The sequence below is a fragment of the Amblyomma mixtum genome, chromosome 5, assembly GCF_055824585.1.
Source record: "Amblyomma mixtum isolate Tamu chromosome 5, ASM5582458v1, whole genome shotgun sequence".
Classification (NCBI taxonomy): Eukaryota; Metazoa; Arthropoda; class Arachnida; order Ixodida; family Ixodidae; genus Amblyomma; species Amblyomma mixtum.
Window position 1 is genome coordinate 151,169,501 of NC_143016.1, and position 16,526 is coordinate 151,186,026.

The following is a 16,526-nucleotide window of genomic DNA, read 5'->3' on the forward strand; positions in this document are numbered from 1 at the left end:
CATAAAAGACACAAACCATCTCCACCACCATCCTTGGAGCCAATGGCCGACTTCCAGGACTTGTCCTTCGGTCGCTGCTGCTCCACCAGCGTCAGCATGGTCAGCGTCTTGCCCAGACCCATCGCATCAGCTGCAGATGAAAATGCAGCGCAGTTTTTTCCACAGCTCCCCAGCTTCCAAGCGCATGCTAAACACAGGCGTCTCCTCAAACACTGGCAATTCAGCGTCCTGTTATACTCAAAAGGCAGTGACATTCCTCCTTTCCTGCTGGTTTCCTCTCGAAACTTCCTTGTCTACCACTACTAAGGGCCCTAATTTTAAACGGCAGAAACTTTCTTTTAAATACTGCTAATTCAGAGCAACAAATTTGCACTATTCCGCAAATGAAATGTATACTTTTAGTTTTGAAACATGCCTCGCATACTCCGTATGTACCTGCGTCAAAGTAGGCAGTTGCAACTGAGCGCCAGGTAATGCTTGATCTTCGCTTGAAGAGTAGTGCTTGTTTGGCACAATGCCCTCCAAGTGGTCTTCAGAACGGAATAGGCTTGGGCAGGTTGGTAATTCATTGTAACACAGTAATCATAGCGCGGGAAGAACACAGGAAAAAGACGAGACGAGACAAGCACTGCAGCGCTATAGCACTTGTCCCGTCTCATCTTTGTGCTGTGTTCTTCCTGCGCTATGATTACTGTGTTACCCTCAAGTTAGCGAACCATTTCTCCGATGTTCTGACGTGCAATCCCAAACCAGCTGTAGTGACCATGGCCACGTGCAGGATGCATCCTTACAAAAGGATGGCATCCGCCTGCTACTCACATTCGTACCCAGATGGTGCGATACCACAACATAGTTTAGGTTAGGCTCATAAAGAGAAATAAAAATAAAAGTGTGCCCACGCCGCCTAGGCACAAAGAGGAAGCCCCCAAGATGGATTCTAAGCATTACTCGAAACTGAAAAATGTTTTGCCAATGTACCATTAGCACCGAGTGGAAAAAAAGCATATCTCTTCGACAGCATATCTCCTAGACGACAAGGCCGGCCTGAATACCGAGTCTAATATTCTAATCCTGCACCAGACAGTTGAACATCAGGAAGGGGTACATACAAAGTCAGCTGCACACAAAAGAGAGGGGGGGAGCTTGTGTCTGTTCTTGCCTAAAATTGCTGAGATAAGCACAAGACGTCACAGGCAGGTACTTCTATTAACTGACGTTGATGTCGTATTTTTTCAGATGTAATGCCCATGCCTTCCAACTTGCAGGTGAGTTCAAGAGGCCAGCTCAAAAGAGGAAGAAAAAAATTCTGACCATTATCCACGAAGCAAGTGCAAGTTAGCAACGTCTGGATGGAAAGCTGTCAAGATGCCCAAGGGTTCTCGGAAGCAAGTGGTCAGCCACAAATGACGCAAAAGCACATGTAGGAGCAATTTCTACAGTTGGCATGCAACAGGGGTGAGAAACGCTGCTCCAATAGCTTTGCATGAACACTGCAAGGAGCACATCGGATGATCACCGATAAAAAGGTACGGCGAATGAACGAAGCTAAAGGTTTCGGCCTCCCCCGCTCCAAGCACTGTGGTACCAAAAACGCCAGCCTGCTGCCACTGTACCTCATCTGTTATGCCGACATAGTGCCCCTGAGCAAGTACTGCAATGCTGCTCTAGACCACAGACCAAGGTAGTAAGTCATAATAATGACTTTATTTTTCCTGAACTAAAAGGAAAGCAGCAGCCAGAAAAAAAGTTTTCACGGTTTATGATAGCATGCACAAGTCTTTACACCAAGAATTTGGGGGCTAATGATCTTGAGTACAAGCGCTATAGGCTGGTTACTGTCATCAATATATAACAAAACGTTCTGGTGTCTTGCTGAGTTCATGTGCCAAATGGCCACAGGTGCAGGAAAAGGTCATTAATTGAAACTGCAAGGGACCGAAGGAAATGTTTGAATTATCTGAAAGTTCGAATTATCCAATGACCCCTAAAAAACTGTCAAGAGTTGCTTGCATCATGGTAAATTTATTTGGTGAAAGACTGGGCACTGGGTACCTGATTTTGAGATCAGAACAGCACAGCAATGACTGTTTTTCACGTTTAACTAATGCTTTATAGCATGCATAATGTCGGAAGCGTCGAAGCAGAACTGCGCCGGAATCTCGCATCCTTGCGACGTGGTGGAGCCTTAAGAGCTACCGCATTAAGCTCATCATAAGTGGCGAGTGAGGAGGCTTCATCGCACAAACAGCTAATGACACATGACGAGCGCGCGGTTTTGGCACACTGGTGGAAGAACGGAACCATGCGAATGCAGGCGAAGGAAACGGTGCAAAAGCTGGGGAAAAAAAAAAAGTGAAAGAAAACACCAGCAATGCGCCAACCAGCATCCGAAACAGTCTTCAGCTGGGTTAGGTTGGCTGGCTGATGCTGGCTGGTCGAGGCGCCGTCACTGTGGGTTGGCACGAAACTCAGAAAAGCAAAACCAAAACTAAACAGTTGGACTGTCCTCAGATATGGGGCCAACCATTCATCAGCATGCCTGCCATCGTGTGGACGTCGCACGTGCGCAACTATGTAGCATGGAATTCAGGTTTTGAGCAGGGCTACTTCAATGATCTCATACTGCATCGGTCATACCTGGATGCAGACTTCCTTTGGGAGCCCATTTGAACAAACTGATGAGACACCTGTAGTGTCCAAATTAGCGAGCTTTCGATGCCAGAGGCTTACATGGGAGTTGGCCACGACCAAGCCAGCAGTTCAAATTAACTGCTTTTCCAAATTAACGGGTGTCAAATTGATGAGCTTTTACAGTAACTTAACCATGCGAAGTCACTAGTCCCATATCCACTCTGCAGTGAAGAGCACTTCTGGAAGGTCGCCTGGGTACAGGTACCTGCTTACGTCTTTGAGAATTTGAGATTACAAATCATGCATCGCATCTATTTTGGAAAGCTGAGCATTGACAAAGACCGGTATCTTCTTCAACCTCACTTTTTTTCTAGACGAGTTGATCATCAGTGGAAGATCCGAGAGATTAAGTGTCGCACAGATGTTTACAAAACCTCATTCTTTCCACGGACGATCAATGAGTGGAACAGGCTACCAGCCGGCGTCACTGAGTGCTACACGGAAGGTCAATTCCGCGCATTCTTATCTGATGTATGACGTGGCGCGCAGTTGTCTTGCGTGTGTCTTTTTCATTTTATTAGTGTCATTTTATTTGTGGAGGGTGGTTGTCTTCCTTCAGTGCATGCTTTTCCTCATCTATTAGTTGTGTGATTGTATTTTTATTATGTGTACTTTAGGCCAAATGAGCAGAAGTTATTGTGTCCCCCCCCCCCCCCCCCCTGCAATAATGCCCTCGGGCGCTGCAAATATCTGTAATAAATAAATAAATAAAGTAAGCAAAGAGGCCTCGCAGAGGTGTCCCCACTTTTAGCTAGCAATACTGACTTTCATATCCATATCGCTGCTAGTATGGGAGACCAGCTGAATCCACACCAGCAATCTGCACCAGCAATCTGCACCAGCAATCTGCACCAGCAATCTGCACCAGCAATCTGCATCACCGATCTGCATCACTGCACTACCAGTGTGTGCACCAGTAATGAGTGGTTAGAAGTGCAGTCTATGTGGACAGACCATGCAGTTCACACGGAGGTCACTGCTGCCAAGCGATTGCAGCCAACAAGGAGGCTCACCCAGGATGCCCCCTGGCACTTCCTGTTCCTCCCTCCAGAGCATCCAACGCAGGGCCTGCAGCTGGTGGGGCATGAGGGGAGTCCGGACCCCCTCCGGCTGGGAGCTCTCATCCCACTCACCAGGCTGGCTGGACAGGATTCTGCTCCACCAAGCGTGGGACACATAGGACAACGACTAAGACAAACAGCCGTGGCCCAGTACATGCAGGTCCTACACTGATCCAATTATTTCTTTGTAAAAAAGAGCATTGCGTATAATGATCTACTCAAACAGGTTACAGATTTTACCATTTCCTTTGGTGTACAGAATGAGAATCCCAATGGTGGTGAATAACACCATACAAAATAATTATCCGCTTTCAATTAACATTTTTGTGTTGCCTAACAGGAATACCAGAAATGCAAGCAATATTAATTTTAATTACCCTGTAACCCAAAACATTTATGGACAGTGCTCCATTCAATATTACAGAGCGAAATTATGGACTACAGTACCACTTGAAATCAAGATGGTTAGCAACTTCCTGTTTTCTATTAAGTGTTTCTATTATTTTGTAAATTGAGGATTATGTTTGTTGAGCTTTTTTATGTCAGTTCTTGAGTAGTGACCGCCATTGCTTTGCCAACTGATCATGTATAATCAAGCTTTATGTATATTCTGCTACTGAAATAATGAATGTGTACAATGGGCCAGTACTAGCTTCGCTACTGGCCCAGCAGATGTTGCAAATGTTTTTGTTTTCAAATTGAAAGATAAAAAAAGCACAGATTTTCCCATCAACAAGTTTTTAGCAGGCCATGCTTCAACCAATGCAGAAAAAAAAAATGCCGGTTTACCTCATCGTAAGTGGTACACACACGAGCAATACAAAAGTGAACACTGTGTTCGCGTGCTAAAACCAAATTTATTTTACTCCTGCATTGAACTTAGAAGGCATCAAAGGATCATTCCGTGGCAAATGACACAGACTTTGCACTCCACCATACCGGACTTCTAAGCGACCGCAATGGCTCAGTGTTCTGCACCTAGCAGGGATTTCTTTCTTTCAGGAGAGTTTAGTGCCCTTCATGCCACAAATACGACTATTTTTTACGCCATACAGAGAACGCCGAAAATATTTCGCAAAACAGTAAGTGGGGTAGCAGGTCACCCGCCATTTTTATGAAGACCAATTTCGCTCTCCACATTACACACCGTGTGCTTACAAACGTCATCATAACATGCTTGGAATGCTACCACACATTTTTCCGTTCTGTCAGCCTTAACTGAACTGATACGATCTGAAAATATTTGCCACTCTATTCGATAAGTCTGGTGTTGGACTTGATGATGAATAGCTAGTCTGTGAATAGTGCTGCTTGTGTTTGTCGTCTATATCTTGTCCCGTCTCTATGCACAGTTTCATGCCATGTTAACTCTATTCAATACTGCAATCCATTTTTTTCCCGCCACATTTGTATGCAATACCACTCCAAAATGTCGCCATCACGCACACCTAGTTGAGCAAGAAGGAAGGCACCCACTGTGCAAAGTGCTTCAGGCGGGCCGTGCAGCTCTCCGAGAGGCCCCGAGGGATGCGCGTGCCCAGCGCCTCTGCTGCGGATCCTCTCCCTCTGGCTGGTGGAGAGGTCTTGGTGAGCGGCAGCGGAGAGACGAGGAGGACACGCCGCTCGTACACGCTGTGCAGCGCACTCGTCGGCGGGCGGGGCTCATCGTGATGGCTGCCTACACGTGCCACGGGACTCACGGGACGTCTCTTTGCCACTATGTTGCCGCTAGTGACCCCTGGTGGTGGCCACGGGTATTGAGAAAACGCGCAGCAGAAATGAGCACTAAGAAAGAAACGCAAGCAACTAAAACAGCAACAAGCGAAGGTAGCTCAAACAGCAAAAAACTAAAAAAATGTGCAACTCAGAAACACGCAGGGCTCAAGTTTGCTTACGGTACATTATGTGGGGTTTAATGTCCCCAAAGCTACATGCAGGCTACGAGAGGTGCTGTAGTGGAGGGCTCCAGATTAATATAGACAAGCTAAAGCACTCTGAACACAAATGCACCTATATGGGAATAAAAAGGGAGTAAGCTGTCCTCCCTTTTCACTCATTTCTGTTGAGTGGTATAGGATTATTTAATGTGCATAGCCCCTGTATATCACATGGGACGCCTTTCACTTTTTGCCTCCACTGAGATGCAGCCGTTGGAAATGGGATTCTATCCTGTGCCCATCAGCTCAGCAGCTGGACACCACAGCCACTAAGCCACTATGCTGGAAGCACATGCATGGCTTGAGGGGCTAAATGAATACTGTGCACTGCCATAAAGGCTAACCAAAGAATTTTTTTTGCGTTATTTTACAACTTAATCAGTGCACAAAACAGCACCATCAGCTAAATTACATCTGCCACAGGAGAAAGAACGCTCTTGGCGACTCCCACTTATCCATCTTGCACCATTCTCTACTGCTCTTGACTACCTGCGATCCTTTTTCCTTGGTATCCACTGTCACCCTAATAGGTCTTCAGCCATGTGCTGTGCACATTAGGAGTCTGTCTTAAGGCATCTTCCTGCTCTTGAATCTGACCAGAAAAACGTCAAATAATTCATTCTCCCAATTGCTTTGCTCTCTTTCTGTCTCTTAATGTTACACTGGCCAGTGTCTATGCACCTACTGAAATAAACTGCTCTCATTTACACCAGCAGCAAACCGAAAACTACTGTGACCATCGCATACTCTTTTTCTATACACTGAAATTTCTCAACTTTGTGCAGAAATTAAAGATTGAGAGGCATCAGAATTCTGCATGCCAATGTTTCTGCCTTGAAAAATCCCCACAAGTGCGATAAAAATGGAAACAATACTAAAAGACAAAACGCACCTACTAATTAGTTACAAGACATTCTTTACAACCAGCTTTGGTTTTCAGTTAGCACCATGACACGGCTCCTGCATGACGTTACATTCAATCCATCGCAGCATTTCTGATCACGTGGGTTCAGAAATATTTGATGCTAGTACTATGTGCCACCAAGCGCCCTATCAGGTTCCAGGTCACCGTTTCCACATTTTAAGAATAAATGGCAGCACTTGGTCTTTCATCCATACTTTTATTGAGTTAGTCATCGCATTAAATGGCAGAAGGCATTCCTTGCGTGTTGAAGCTCACCCTGTCAATATCAGATTGTTCCGCACTTTCAAACAAACATGGCGTCATCTGTGCAGCATTCTAGTGCAGAGAGTGTCATCCATTGGATGATGATAGCGCAAGCAATGAAGATGTCGACTTCGAGTTTTATTCTCCAAGCGAAGAAGACAGTGCCAAGACATCCACAAGAAAATGAAGATCTGGTGTAGGTGGTGCAAGAAGGCCCTGTGCAGTGTTTTGTGCGCTACCACGGTGTTGGTAGCCTCCAGTAGTTTGGAGAGAATCAATGGAGGAATACTGCATTTTGTTACTGCCATTCAAAACCAACCCTTTCTTTCTGAAGTCTCTCTTAATGTTACACCAGCCAGAGTGTATGCACCAACTGAAATAAACAGCCACCATTTATCCGAGCAGCAGACACACAGCTCTGCTTCTGCAGAAATTAAAGATTGAAAGGCATCAAGGTTCTGCATGTCAATGTTCCTGCCTTGAAAAATCGCCACAAGTGCAATAAAAATGAAAACAAATAATAATAAAAAAAACACACAGACTAATTAGTTAAAGACATTCTTTACCACCACCTTTGGTTTTCAGTTAGCACCATGGCGTGGCTCCTGCATGACGTTACATTCAACCCATTGCAGCATCTCTGATCATGTGGGCTCGGAAACAATTGATGCCAGAAGTACTATGTGCCACCAAGTGCCCTATCAGGTTCCAGATCACAGTCTTTTGAGACAGGCGCACAGACACCATAATTTTTGCTCTGCTTGGATTACGTTGCATTCAATGCCAATTTTCATGCAGAGGGAAACTCCAAAGCTGCTATTGAAAATCGTATTTAATGATGTTCCACTCTACGCCTGCAATCAGAACCTGCTGTGTGCCATCCCAATATGCTGAGGAAACAGATTATACCCTTGGCAGGTATTAGATTTTTTATGTCTGCACCCTTTTAACCATGCAGGGCTCAGGACGACCTCAGCTCGTCACGAGCGACAGCTACTTTTTCGGTTATGATGAGCTCACCTCGTCATGGGTGTTTCCCTGCTTTCTAAATGGCTTTTGACAAGCTGTACTTGTCAAATGGTGCTTTTACATTTAAAGCATACATGGCAGCACTCGCTCTTTCATCCACGCTTTTACTGAATTAGAGTATCTATACCAGATGGCAGAAGGCATTCCTCGCGCGTTGAGGCTCACCCTGTTAGCATGAGGTTGCTCCGCGGTTTCAAACAAACATGCCACCATCCGTGCAGCATTCTAGTGCGGAGAGTGTTATCCATTGGATGATGATAGCGCAAGCAATGAAGATGTAGACTTGAAGTTTTATTCTTCAAGTGAAGAAGATAGTGACAAGATATCCACAAGGAAATGAGGATCCGGTGTAAGTGGTGCGAGAAGGCCCTGTGCTTAGTGCAGTGTTTTGAGCACTACCATGCTGGTAGCCTCCAGTAATTTGGAGAGAATCAATGGATGAATAGTGCATTTTGTTTGCTGCCATTCCAAACCAACCTTTTCTTTCTGAAGTTTTAGAAATGCACAATACATAATGCCTAACAAAACATTATTCTCTGCCGTAAAATGCTTTCACCGATATGCTTGTGTTTTGAACATGATATATTGAAGCATTTCATGTCATAAAAAAAAGAACCATTTTGGTACCTTTTCCATCTTTTCAATGAGCCCTTAAGGTGTTAAGAGCAGTGCTAGTCATGCAGACACATGAGCAGAGACACACGCGGAGACTGCCATAGGAAAGCATGCAAGTGATCCAGTACTATCTTTCAATGCAGACAAATTTGTGCGACTCTTGTGTGTATGCTGCATCAAACAGGAAACCCAGCATTGCAACCATAACATCTTGAGCAAAGGCTGTTAACACATCAGCTGTGAGGTGGGGGTTTATTTAAAGGAACTGGGACGATGGCAGCTGCAGCGAAAAGTGCAAGATCATCCAGGTCGAGCACAGAAACACAAGAAACACAAGGTGACAGCGATGCTGCTGAAGCACATGGCCATCTTCATCTTTGTCATGCATATTCGTTATCTTCTTTACAATTGTTCCCGGGAAGAAGAGGAGCCATCCTGGTGACTTACGGCAACGGTAAGATGGCGGGGTTATAGTAAGGCTTGAGGCGCTGTACACAAACAGTCTCGCGGCCATGGCGGCGGAGATCAGTAGATAGTGTGATGGGTTCAACAACGTAGTTAACAGGAGAGGTGCACTCCACAACGTGGTAGGGGCCCTGATACTTGGCAAGAAATTTTGATGACAGTCCACAGGTACTTGACGGCATCCAGAGCCACACAAGGGTGCCAGGAGAGAAGTGCGGTGTGCCGTGATCGGTATTGTTTACAGTTTACAATTTATGGTGGTTTAACATCCCAAAGCGACTGAGGCTATGAGAGACGCCGTAGTGGAGGGCTCCGGAAATTTCGACCACCTGGGGTTCTTTAACGTGCACTGACATCGCACAGTACACGGGCCTATAGAATTTCGCCTCCATTGAAATTTGACAGCCAAGGCCAGGATCGAACCCACGTCTTGTTGCGGTGGGATTTCTGGAGATAGTAGGAGTCGGCCGTGAGTGAGCAGGGAAGTGGCGGCAGTCTTCTGCGTGTTGCGCGGCTTCAGATAGGAGGTATATTCAGAGGCGTCAGGTTGATAAGAGAGTATGGTATCTATTATAGCAGATGGATGATGGCCGTATAGAAGAAAAAAAGTAGAGAAGCCGGAAGTGGACTGCATAGCAGTATTGCATGCAAAAGTCACATAAGGAAGGATGAGATCCGAATCCGAGTGGTTAGAAGCGATGTATATAGAGAGCATATCCCCAACGGTGCGGTTAAATCGCTCGGTGAGGCCGTTGGTCTGCAGATGATAGGCGGAGGTGGTTCAATGAATGATGTTGCACTGTGTGAGCAGGGCTTTGATAACATTGGACAAGAAGGCATGGCCTCGGTCTCAATGAGCAGTTTACGAGGTGCACCGTGACGAAACATTATAAAAGGAAGGTGGCGACTTCTGCTACTGTGGCGGCCGGAAGGGCAGCGGTTTCGGCACATCTCGTCAGATGACCAACCGCAACGATAGCCCAACAGTTCCCTGCCGCGTGGCATTTTTTCAGGTTGAGCTGCAGGCAGGAGTCAGAGAAGCAGGTCAAGATGTGCTTCAGGCGGAAGAGATAGATGTCACAGTCAGGAGAAAATACAGCAATATCGTTGAGGTAGCACCGGCACATCTTCAACTTTAGGCCACGCAAAAGTGTCTCTTATCATTCTTTTGAAGGTTGCAGGGGCTTTACAAGCATCGAAAGGCATTGAAGTAAATTCATACAAGCCATCAAGTGTCGCAAAAGCCGTTTTTGGGCGATTGGCCGCTTCCATGAGAACTTGCCATTACCCAGAACGTAAGTCGAGAGAAGAAAAGAGTTCTGCCCCTTGCAAACAGTTCAAAATGTCATCTATGCGCGTGAGGAGATAGACATCCTTGCATGTGATCTTATTTAGGTGGCGGTAATCCACACAAAAGTGGATGGAGCCATCATTCATTTTCACAAGGATGACAGGTGATGCCCAAGGGCTGCTTGAGGGCCGAATGACACAGTTTTGAAATATTTAGTCGACTTTCTTTTCAATAGTCTGGCGCTCAGACGCAGACATACGATAGGGGCGCTGCCGCAGCGGCGCGTGGGCACCAGTGTCAATGCGATGGGTGACAATGACAGTTCTACCCAAGGAACGTTGATGAAAGTCGAATGCAGAGCGGAACTGGTGAAGGAGGTTGAGAAGCTGTGTCCGTTGCGGCAAAGGAAGACTGGAGTTGATGGAGCAGAACAACGCTTAGGTAGAAGAGGGATCGGGCGCAGAGGAAGGCGGGCTAAACGTGTTCAAGGCGAGGTGCAGTGCATTGTCAGTCTTCTCACGGATGAGCAGAGATGCAATGAGCTGTACACTGTTGAGACATTCACCAAGGCGCAAAGCAGTAGGGGAGGAAAATGGGCTAGAGACCAAAAGCGGAGACAGTCAGTACAGCGTATGGCAAAGGAAGACACTTGCAGTGTAGAAAAGTGTGGGCCGGTGTGAAGAAGACAGTGGCGTTGCTAAGAGATTCACACGAGAGGTGGACAAGGATGGAAGAGCATGGAGGAAGGTCGATGTTTTCGGCGGCGAGGGCTTTAACTTAAGAAACAGGAGTAGCGTCCGGCAAAGGATTGGGCAGAACAGAGAAGCCGACTTCAGCTCGAGCACAGTCATTGATAGCGCGGTGGAGTGATAGAAAATCCTAGCCCAGAATAATAGGACGAGAGCAATAAGGCAGCACGATGAACTTGATCGTTTAGAGCAAGTCCTGTATCACAACTCGAGCGGCACACGCTGGCTGCGGATGGCTTGATGTGATATGTGACTTCAGATGTGACTTCAATAAGATTAGCAGGTGATATAGAAGGCCTTTAGATTGACAGGGGCGCAGTTCTCACATCAGGAACTGTGGTGCCTAGTTTTCCTCTTGAGTACTGTTGGGGCGACGTCGCATAGGAGAGATTGAGCAGCATCGTGGCAAAGGTGAACGGCGGCTGGATAGGGCGGAACGGTCAGGGCAAAAAGGACGAGTTCATGACGGCTCATCAGACCCGGAGTACTGACTAGAAGAAGGCCAGTACCAGGGGGCTTGACGAGATGGCACTGAAGCTTAGAGACAACGACGCAAAGCCGTGCCACATGGCCTGGCAATCCGCAAATGTAGCAAATAAGCCGGATGTCGGTGGTACGCCAGGGATTGCTGACTAGTGAAGCCGGCCAAAAGTAAGGTGCCGGTGCTCGCAGAGGTGCTGGACGCGAGGGACAGGTCGGCGGACGAGGTCTGGTGACGAAGTTGGCACATGTCAGTGGAGCGGCGACAGGTGATATCGGATGGGTGGGCAGAAGAGTCTCAACAACCTGCTCGTGAATGGCATTTCGGAGAGCCGGAGCCAAATGTGGTGGTAACTCTGGAGGGCTTGGCAGAAGAGAGAGCTGGCATGCCACTGTTTCACAAACAAAGTCCTTGATTTGTTGCAGCAGAAAGGTGTCAACTGTAGGTGTCAGCCCAGCAAGCGACTCAACCTGCCTAGGGTGCTGACGAGTCAGTGTTCACTGCTTGCACAGCTCGTCGAAGCTTTGGCAGAGGGAGACGACTTCAGCAACGGTGCGCAAGTCGCACGCTATCAGCACCTGAAAGGCATTACCGTCGATACACTTCAAGATGTGTTTGATCTTGTCAGCTTCCGACATGTGGAGGTTTACGCGCTTGCATAAGTCAAGGACATCATCGATGTAGCTTGTGAAAATTTTGCTGACTTGCTGGGACCGTTCGTGCAAGCATTGCTCAGCATGTAGTTTCCTGAGAGCTGGAAGACCAAATACTTCTAAGAAGTTGGTCTTGATGGCAGACCAAGGTCCAATGTCCACCTCATGGTTACGATACCGCAGGTTAGCAACGCCAGTGAGATAAAATATCACATTGTTTAGTTTTGTCACATCGTCCCATTTGTTGTAGAGGCTTACCCGTTTGTAAGACGTGAGCCAATCTTCAACATCCTGCTCATCGGTCCCGCTGAAAATGGCCGGGTCCTGCTGGTGAAGGCAGCCGGCACAGGTAACAGCTGGTCCACACTTGCACGGCCTGATTCTGAACGTCATGTGGCATCAGAGGGTTCGGGACAGTACGGCTGCGGAGTTCCAGGGCTGTTACACAGCACTTTCACCAAATGTAAGGCAGGGGTTTATTTAAAGGAACTGGCATGATGGGAGCAGGGGCTAAAACAGTATGAGATCATCCAGGTCGAGCACCGAAACACAAGGTGATAACGATGCTGCTGAAGCGCACGGTCATCTTCGTCTTTGTCAACATGTTCGTAGTCTTCTTTACGCAGCGATAAAGGCTTTATAGCTTAAAGCCCAATGCTAAAAATAGAGCACTGTGCCAGCAATACATTTGATACAAGTCATGCCTGATATGTGCTAGTCTTAAAAGCTCAAAAACTCTCCAATGTCCTCATGGCAAACAATGCCAAGCCGGAAAGCATGTTTTCAACAGTTAAGCAGCATCAAGAAAACCTTCATTTACATCATACGCAACAAAGTTAAAAAGCTAGACTTTTGATTGCATTTAGCAAGAAGCGCAAAGTGAAAATTTGAGCAATACAGTAAGTCACGATTCGGAGGGGTCATAGAGTGAGAAACAAGGACATGAGAGGGACACAGGAAGAGCGCTGCCCTATGTCACTCTCACGCCCTTGTTTCTCTCGTGCCAAACCCTTCCAAAACAGCAAGGGATTTGTCAACAACTGTCAAGTTAACATTCTACTCTTTTCAGCGGTAAATGAAATTTTCTTCAGGCACCCAGACACACAGTCCGTGTAGAGCCACGTTTCAAGCAACAGTTGAGGTTCTTAGCTAGCAACATGCAAAAGTTAAAAATGAGTAAGTTAGCCAACAAAAAACGTGATAATGAGAACATTCACAGCATACAAACACAAATGAACGAAGACGAGAATACAATGGTACAGGAGCACAATTGTATTCCCTCCATTACTCGCGTGTGTCACACAGACTACCTACTAGCCCAAACCTTGAGTATTCTGTCACAATGATTTCCACAAAATAAATAGCAGGTAATGTAGAAAGTGGGCACTGGCCATTAAAATGCCAAAAAACAAAGGAGACACAAACCTTGCTCAGGGTGCTTTGACAAGAGGGAAGCCGCTGCAACACCGGCGGAATCACTGCCACGCTTGTCCTCGGACGAGTGACCACCTGCCTGAGCATGTTCCTGTGAGCGTCTCTGAGTCAAAGTAACTTCTGACGGTGCCAGTCTTTGTTTTTCTGAGCAACTTGCGTCGGTGCGATTTTTTTCAGGGTCATTACTAATTGCACTGCCGGGCATTTTCCCACCTTGCGCTTCTGAAGTAGCTATAGTTGGGCCATCCATTGCTTTAAGCACTCTGGAACCACCCTTTGGTGACATGCTCCGTCCAGGATGACCCTCTTTGGAACAGTCACTCCCTGTCGAGGCAGTTTTCTTTGGCTCCTTTGAGGCCGAAGTTACTGTGACGGATTTTGCATGAACAACTTCTTTCACCGCCTTCTCTGCCACTGGTGGAGGTGCAGTAGTTACATCAGTGGTGCTACGCTCTTGGGAAGAAACAGTCGGAGGGTGCCTCACCACAGAAGAATCACTTGAACCAGCACTCTTTCCACTTGGAGCCGAGAGGCTGAGTAGCGACAGCTGATCCTCGAGTTCTTTGAGTTGATCCTTTAGTCGCTTGCCTCTGTCGGGGAGAGTTTCCAACTTGATGGTTCCCATGACTTTCTGCACACAGGGAAAAAATAGGCGAGAGGAAATACTTGGCATATGTCACACTGCTTCAGTTGTTCACCGTGTACACGAGCTTGTCACTTAAGTTTTTCTTCCGTGGGCGGGGCTATTTGCACCGTGTCAGAAAAGCAATGAAGACATCTGGTGCATATTCAGTGAAGCTGTGATTTGCTGACGTTCCATTTTACATCTCATGACCTTACACTATACTTCGTCGACCACAAAAACATACAACATAAACTGGTTATTCTTCTATTACCTCTCACTAAGGTTTAACTTTCCTTATCTCTTGCTGGCCGAGCGCTAAACACGCATAGGTTGCCTGCAATAAGGCTTGTGGCAACAGGCCGGGGTACGAGGCAGTATAATTATTCCATCAGAAAATTTAAAAGACAAGCTTGAGCGCGTGAAACTGGATAAAGTTCCACCTCGACAGCTGTCATACCGAGCCTGATGTCACGGGAACACGAATGCGAGACACGCAACTCTTGACGAGCAGAAATCAAGGTCCTTGAACGATTACTTTTCGGTATGCAAATTAACTGAAGCACGTGTCCAGGCAAGTTGTCTTTGCTTACCTTTTTCTTTTGTATCTCCAACTCGAGCGCCTCTTTTGACTTGCCAATGGGTAGCTGCTTTGTCGGTTGCGCCACTGGATTTCCTGCCGACACCTTCGAGGTACCGTCCAGGCTTCTGGTTTGCAACGATGCAGCCGCATTTGGCACTTTCTGTTTCCCGGCGGTATGCTTGTGAGTATCGTCACGGTAACGGGTAAACGCCTCTGATCTTTCTCTCTGACGTGCCTGGGCGTCGCTCTTCTTCCTGTCGCAGTCACCGGACGGCTCCATGTTTTTAACAGTCACTCAAAACTCCTCTTTTTTTGTCAACAAACTGCCAACCGAAGGCCCGACGGTAAGCTACAAATGTTACGAACTTCACCGCCAAATATCGGCCAGGAGCACACCACGAGTTGTCCGACGAGTATTCAGCTGGCGCGCTAGATTCGAATGAAAAAGAGAAAACAAGAACTTTCTTATTTAGCTAGTACTGATGCAGAAATGACACATAAAAATTTTATTTTCATTTTGAAGTAACTTGAAGAAAAGAAAGAGAGCAAAGATAATCGCACGAGCAGCTTCATTTATGGCGCAATACGAAGCGTTGGGCTGATCGCTTCAGCTTGTCCCCTTGTAAATAAAACAAAAAGACAAAAACCGACACTTTCAAAAACGAGCAAAATTCGCAAGCGCGTGCGTGTCCGCTTCGTCCTCGCAGGCATTCGCCGCATATTTTGCAAAATGCAGCAAAGACTGATCTCACGTCGGTGTACACGTTTTTGCAAGGTTTTGCATATTGACTGAAGGCATCTGTGCCACAGTCTAATAACACAACGCATTTCTCTTGGTGCGGTGTCTGCATGTGTTTAGCATTTGATAGATTAGTTTCACAAGCATGTTTATGGTAATATATACTGCTCTGAGAGGAATTCGCAGCGTTGCCTTCTTGCGAGCATACGACCGTTAGCAGCTGTTTGTTTACATTTGTCTTTTCTTTTAGAGCGATATTCTACGCACGACGTCGTGCGACTCACCTCGTGCTACACCTAGAAATTTGCGGAGGCAGTTCAGCAGCTTGAAACAAAATTAAGGTCTAAACAAAGGGTCGAACAACGTCACCCTGTCAAAAATGCTCGCCCATTCATTACGCGAGACATATTTTGTTGTCAGCATTTCCTTTCTTTGATACCCCGCACCTCGTGAAGAAAGGAAGGAGGGGAAAAGTTTAATTTACTCTGGTGCTTTTTGTGCGGTTATGGGGCATCTTCAGAGACATTCTCTCCTTAGTTATCCCCAGGAGTCTTTGTCGAAGTCGTCCACCTCTAATCAATGGTCGGTTGCCCTCTCGTAGCCTAAGTCGCTTTGGGACGTTAAACTACATAAACCAACCAACCTCAGTCCAAGGCTCCGCTGGCCACTGCCGCCCTTTGAGCTCGCCAGCTGTACCAGACCTTGTTGGTCTTCACAGCGGTCGCTGAACAACAGAGTCTCCCATTGCTCCGCACTCGGGTTTTGTATTTTGGGGACCACGTCTATGTTTCGGCAGGCCCATGTGATGTGATATAGAGGGGGTGTTTCGTCGCACCAGGGACATTTGTCCGCGTATATCGTAGGGTGCATTTTGTTTAATATATGTAGGTTATATATGTCCCAGATCCATTCGACGTACCGGAAAGATCCAATCATCTCCTAAAAGGCGCGTCCATTAGATGTGCTTCATAAGGACCACCGGCATGTTTGGACGCGCTAGACGTCTAT

At 46.7% G+C, this 16,526-nt stretch overlaps 1 protein-coding gene across 1 annotated transcript in view; it reads right to left on the minus strand.

The window, feature by feature from the left end:
- Window positions 1-16,229, minus strand: part of LOC149344159 (transcription termination factor 2-like) — a 50,705-nt gene extending 34,476 nt beyond the window's left edge. The window contains 7 exon segments of the mRNA XM_089546180.1: window positions 17-130; window positions 3,705-3,844; window positions 5,229-5,490; window positions 7,878-7,895; window positions 13,566-14,205; window positions 14,790-15,208; window positions 16,162-16,229. Coding sequence (XP_089402306.1) covers window positions 17-130; window positions 3,705-3,844; window positions 5,229-5,490; window positions 7,878-7,895; window positions 13,566-14,205; window positions 14,790-15,059 — 1,444 coding nt within the window. The 5' untranslated portion in view covers window positions 15,060-15,208; window positions 16,162-16,229.
- Window positions 16,230-16,526: the final 297 nt, after the last annotated feature.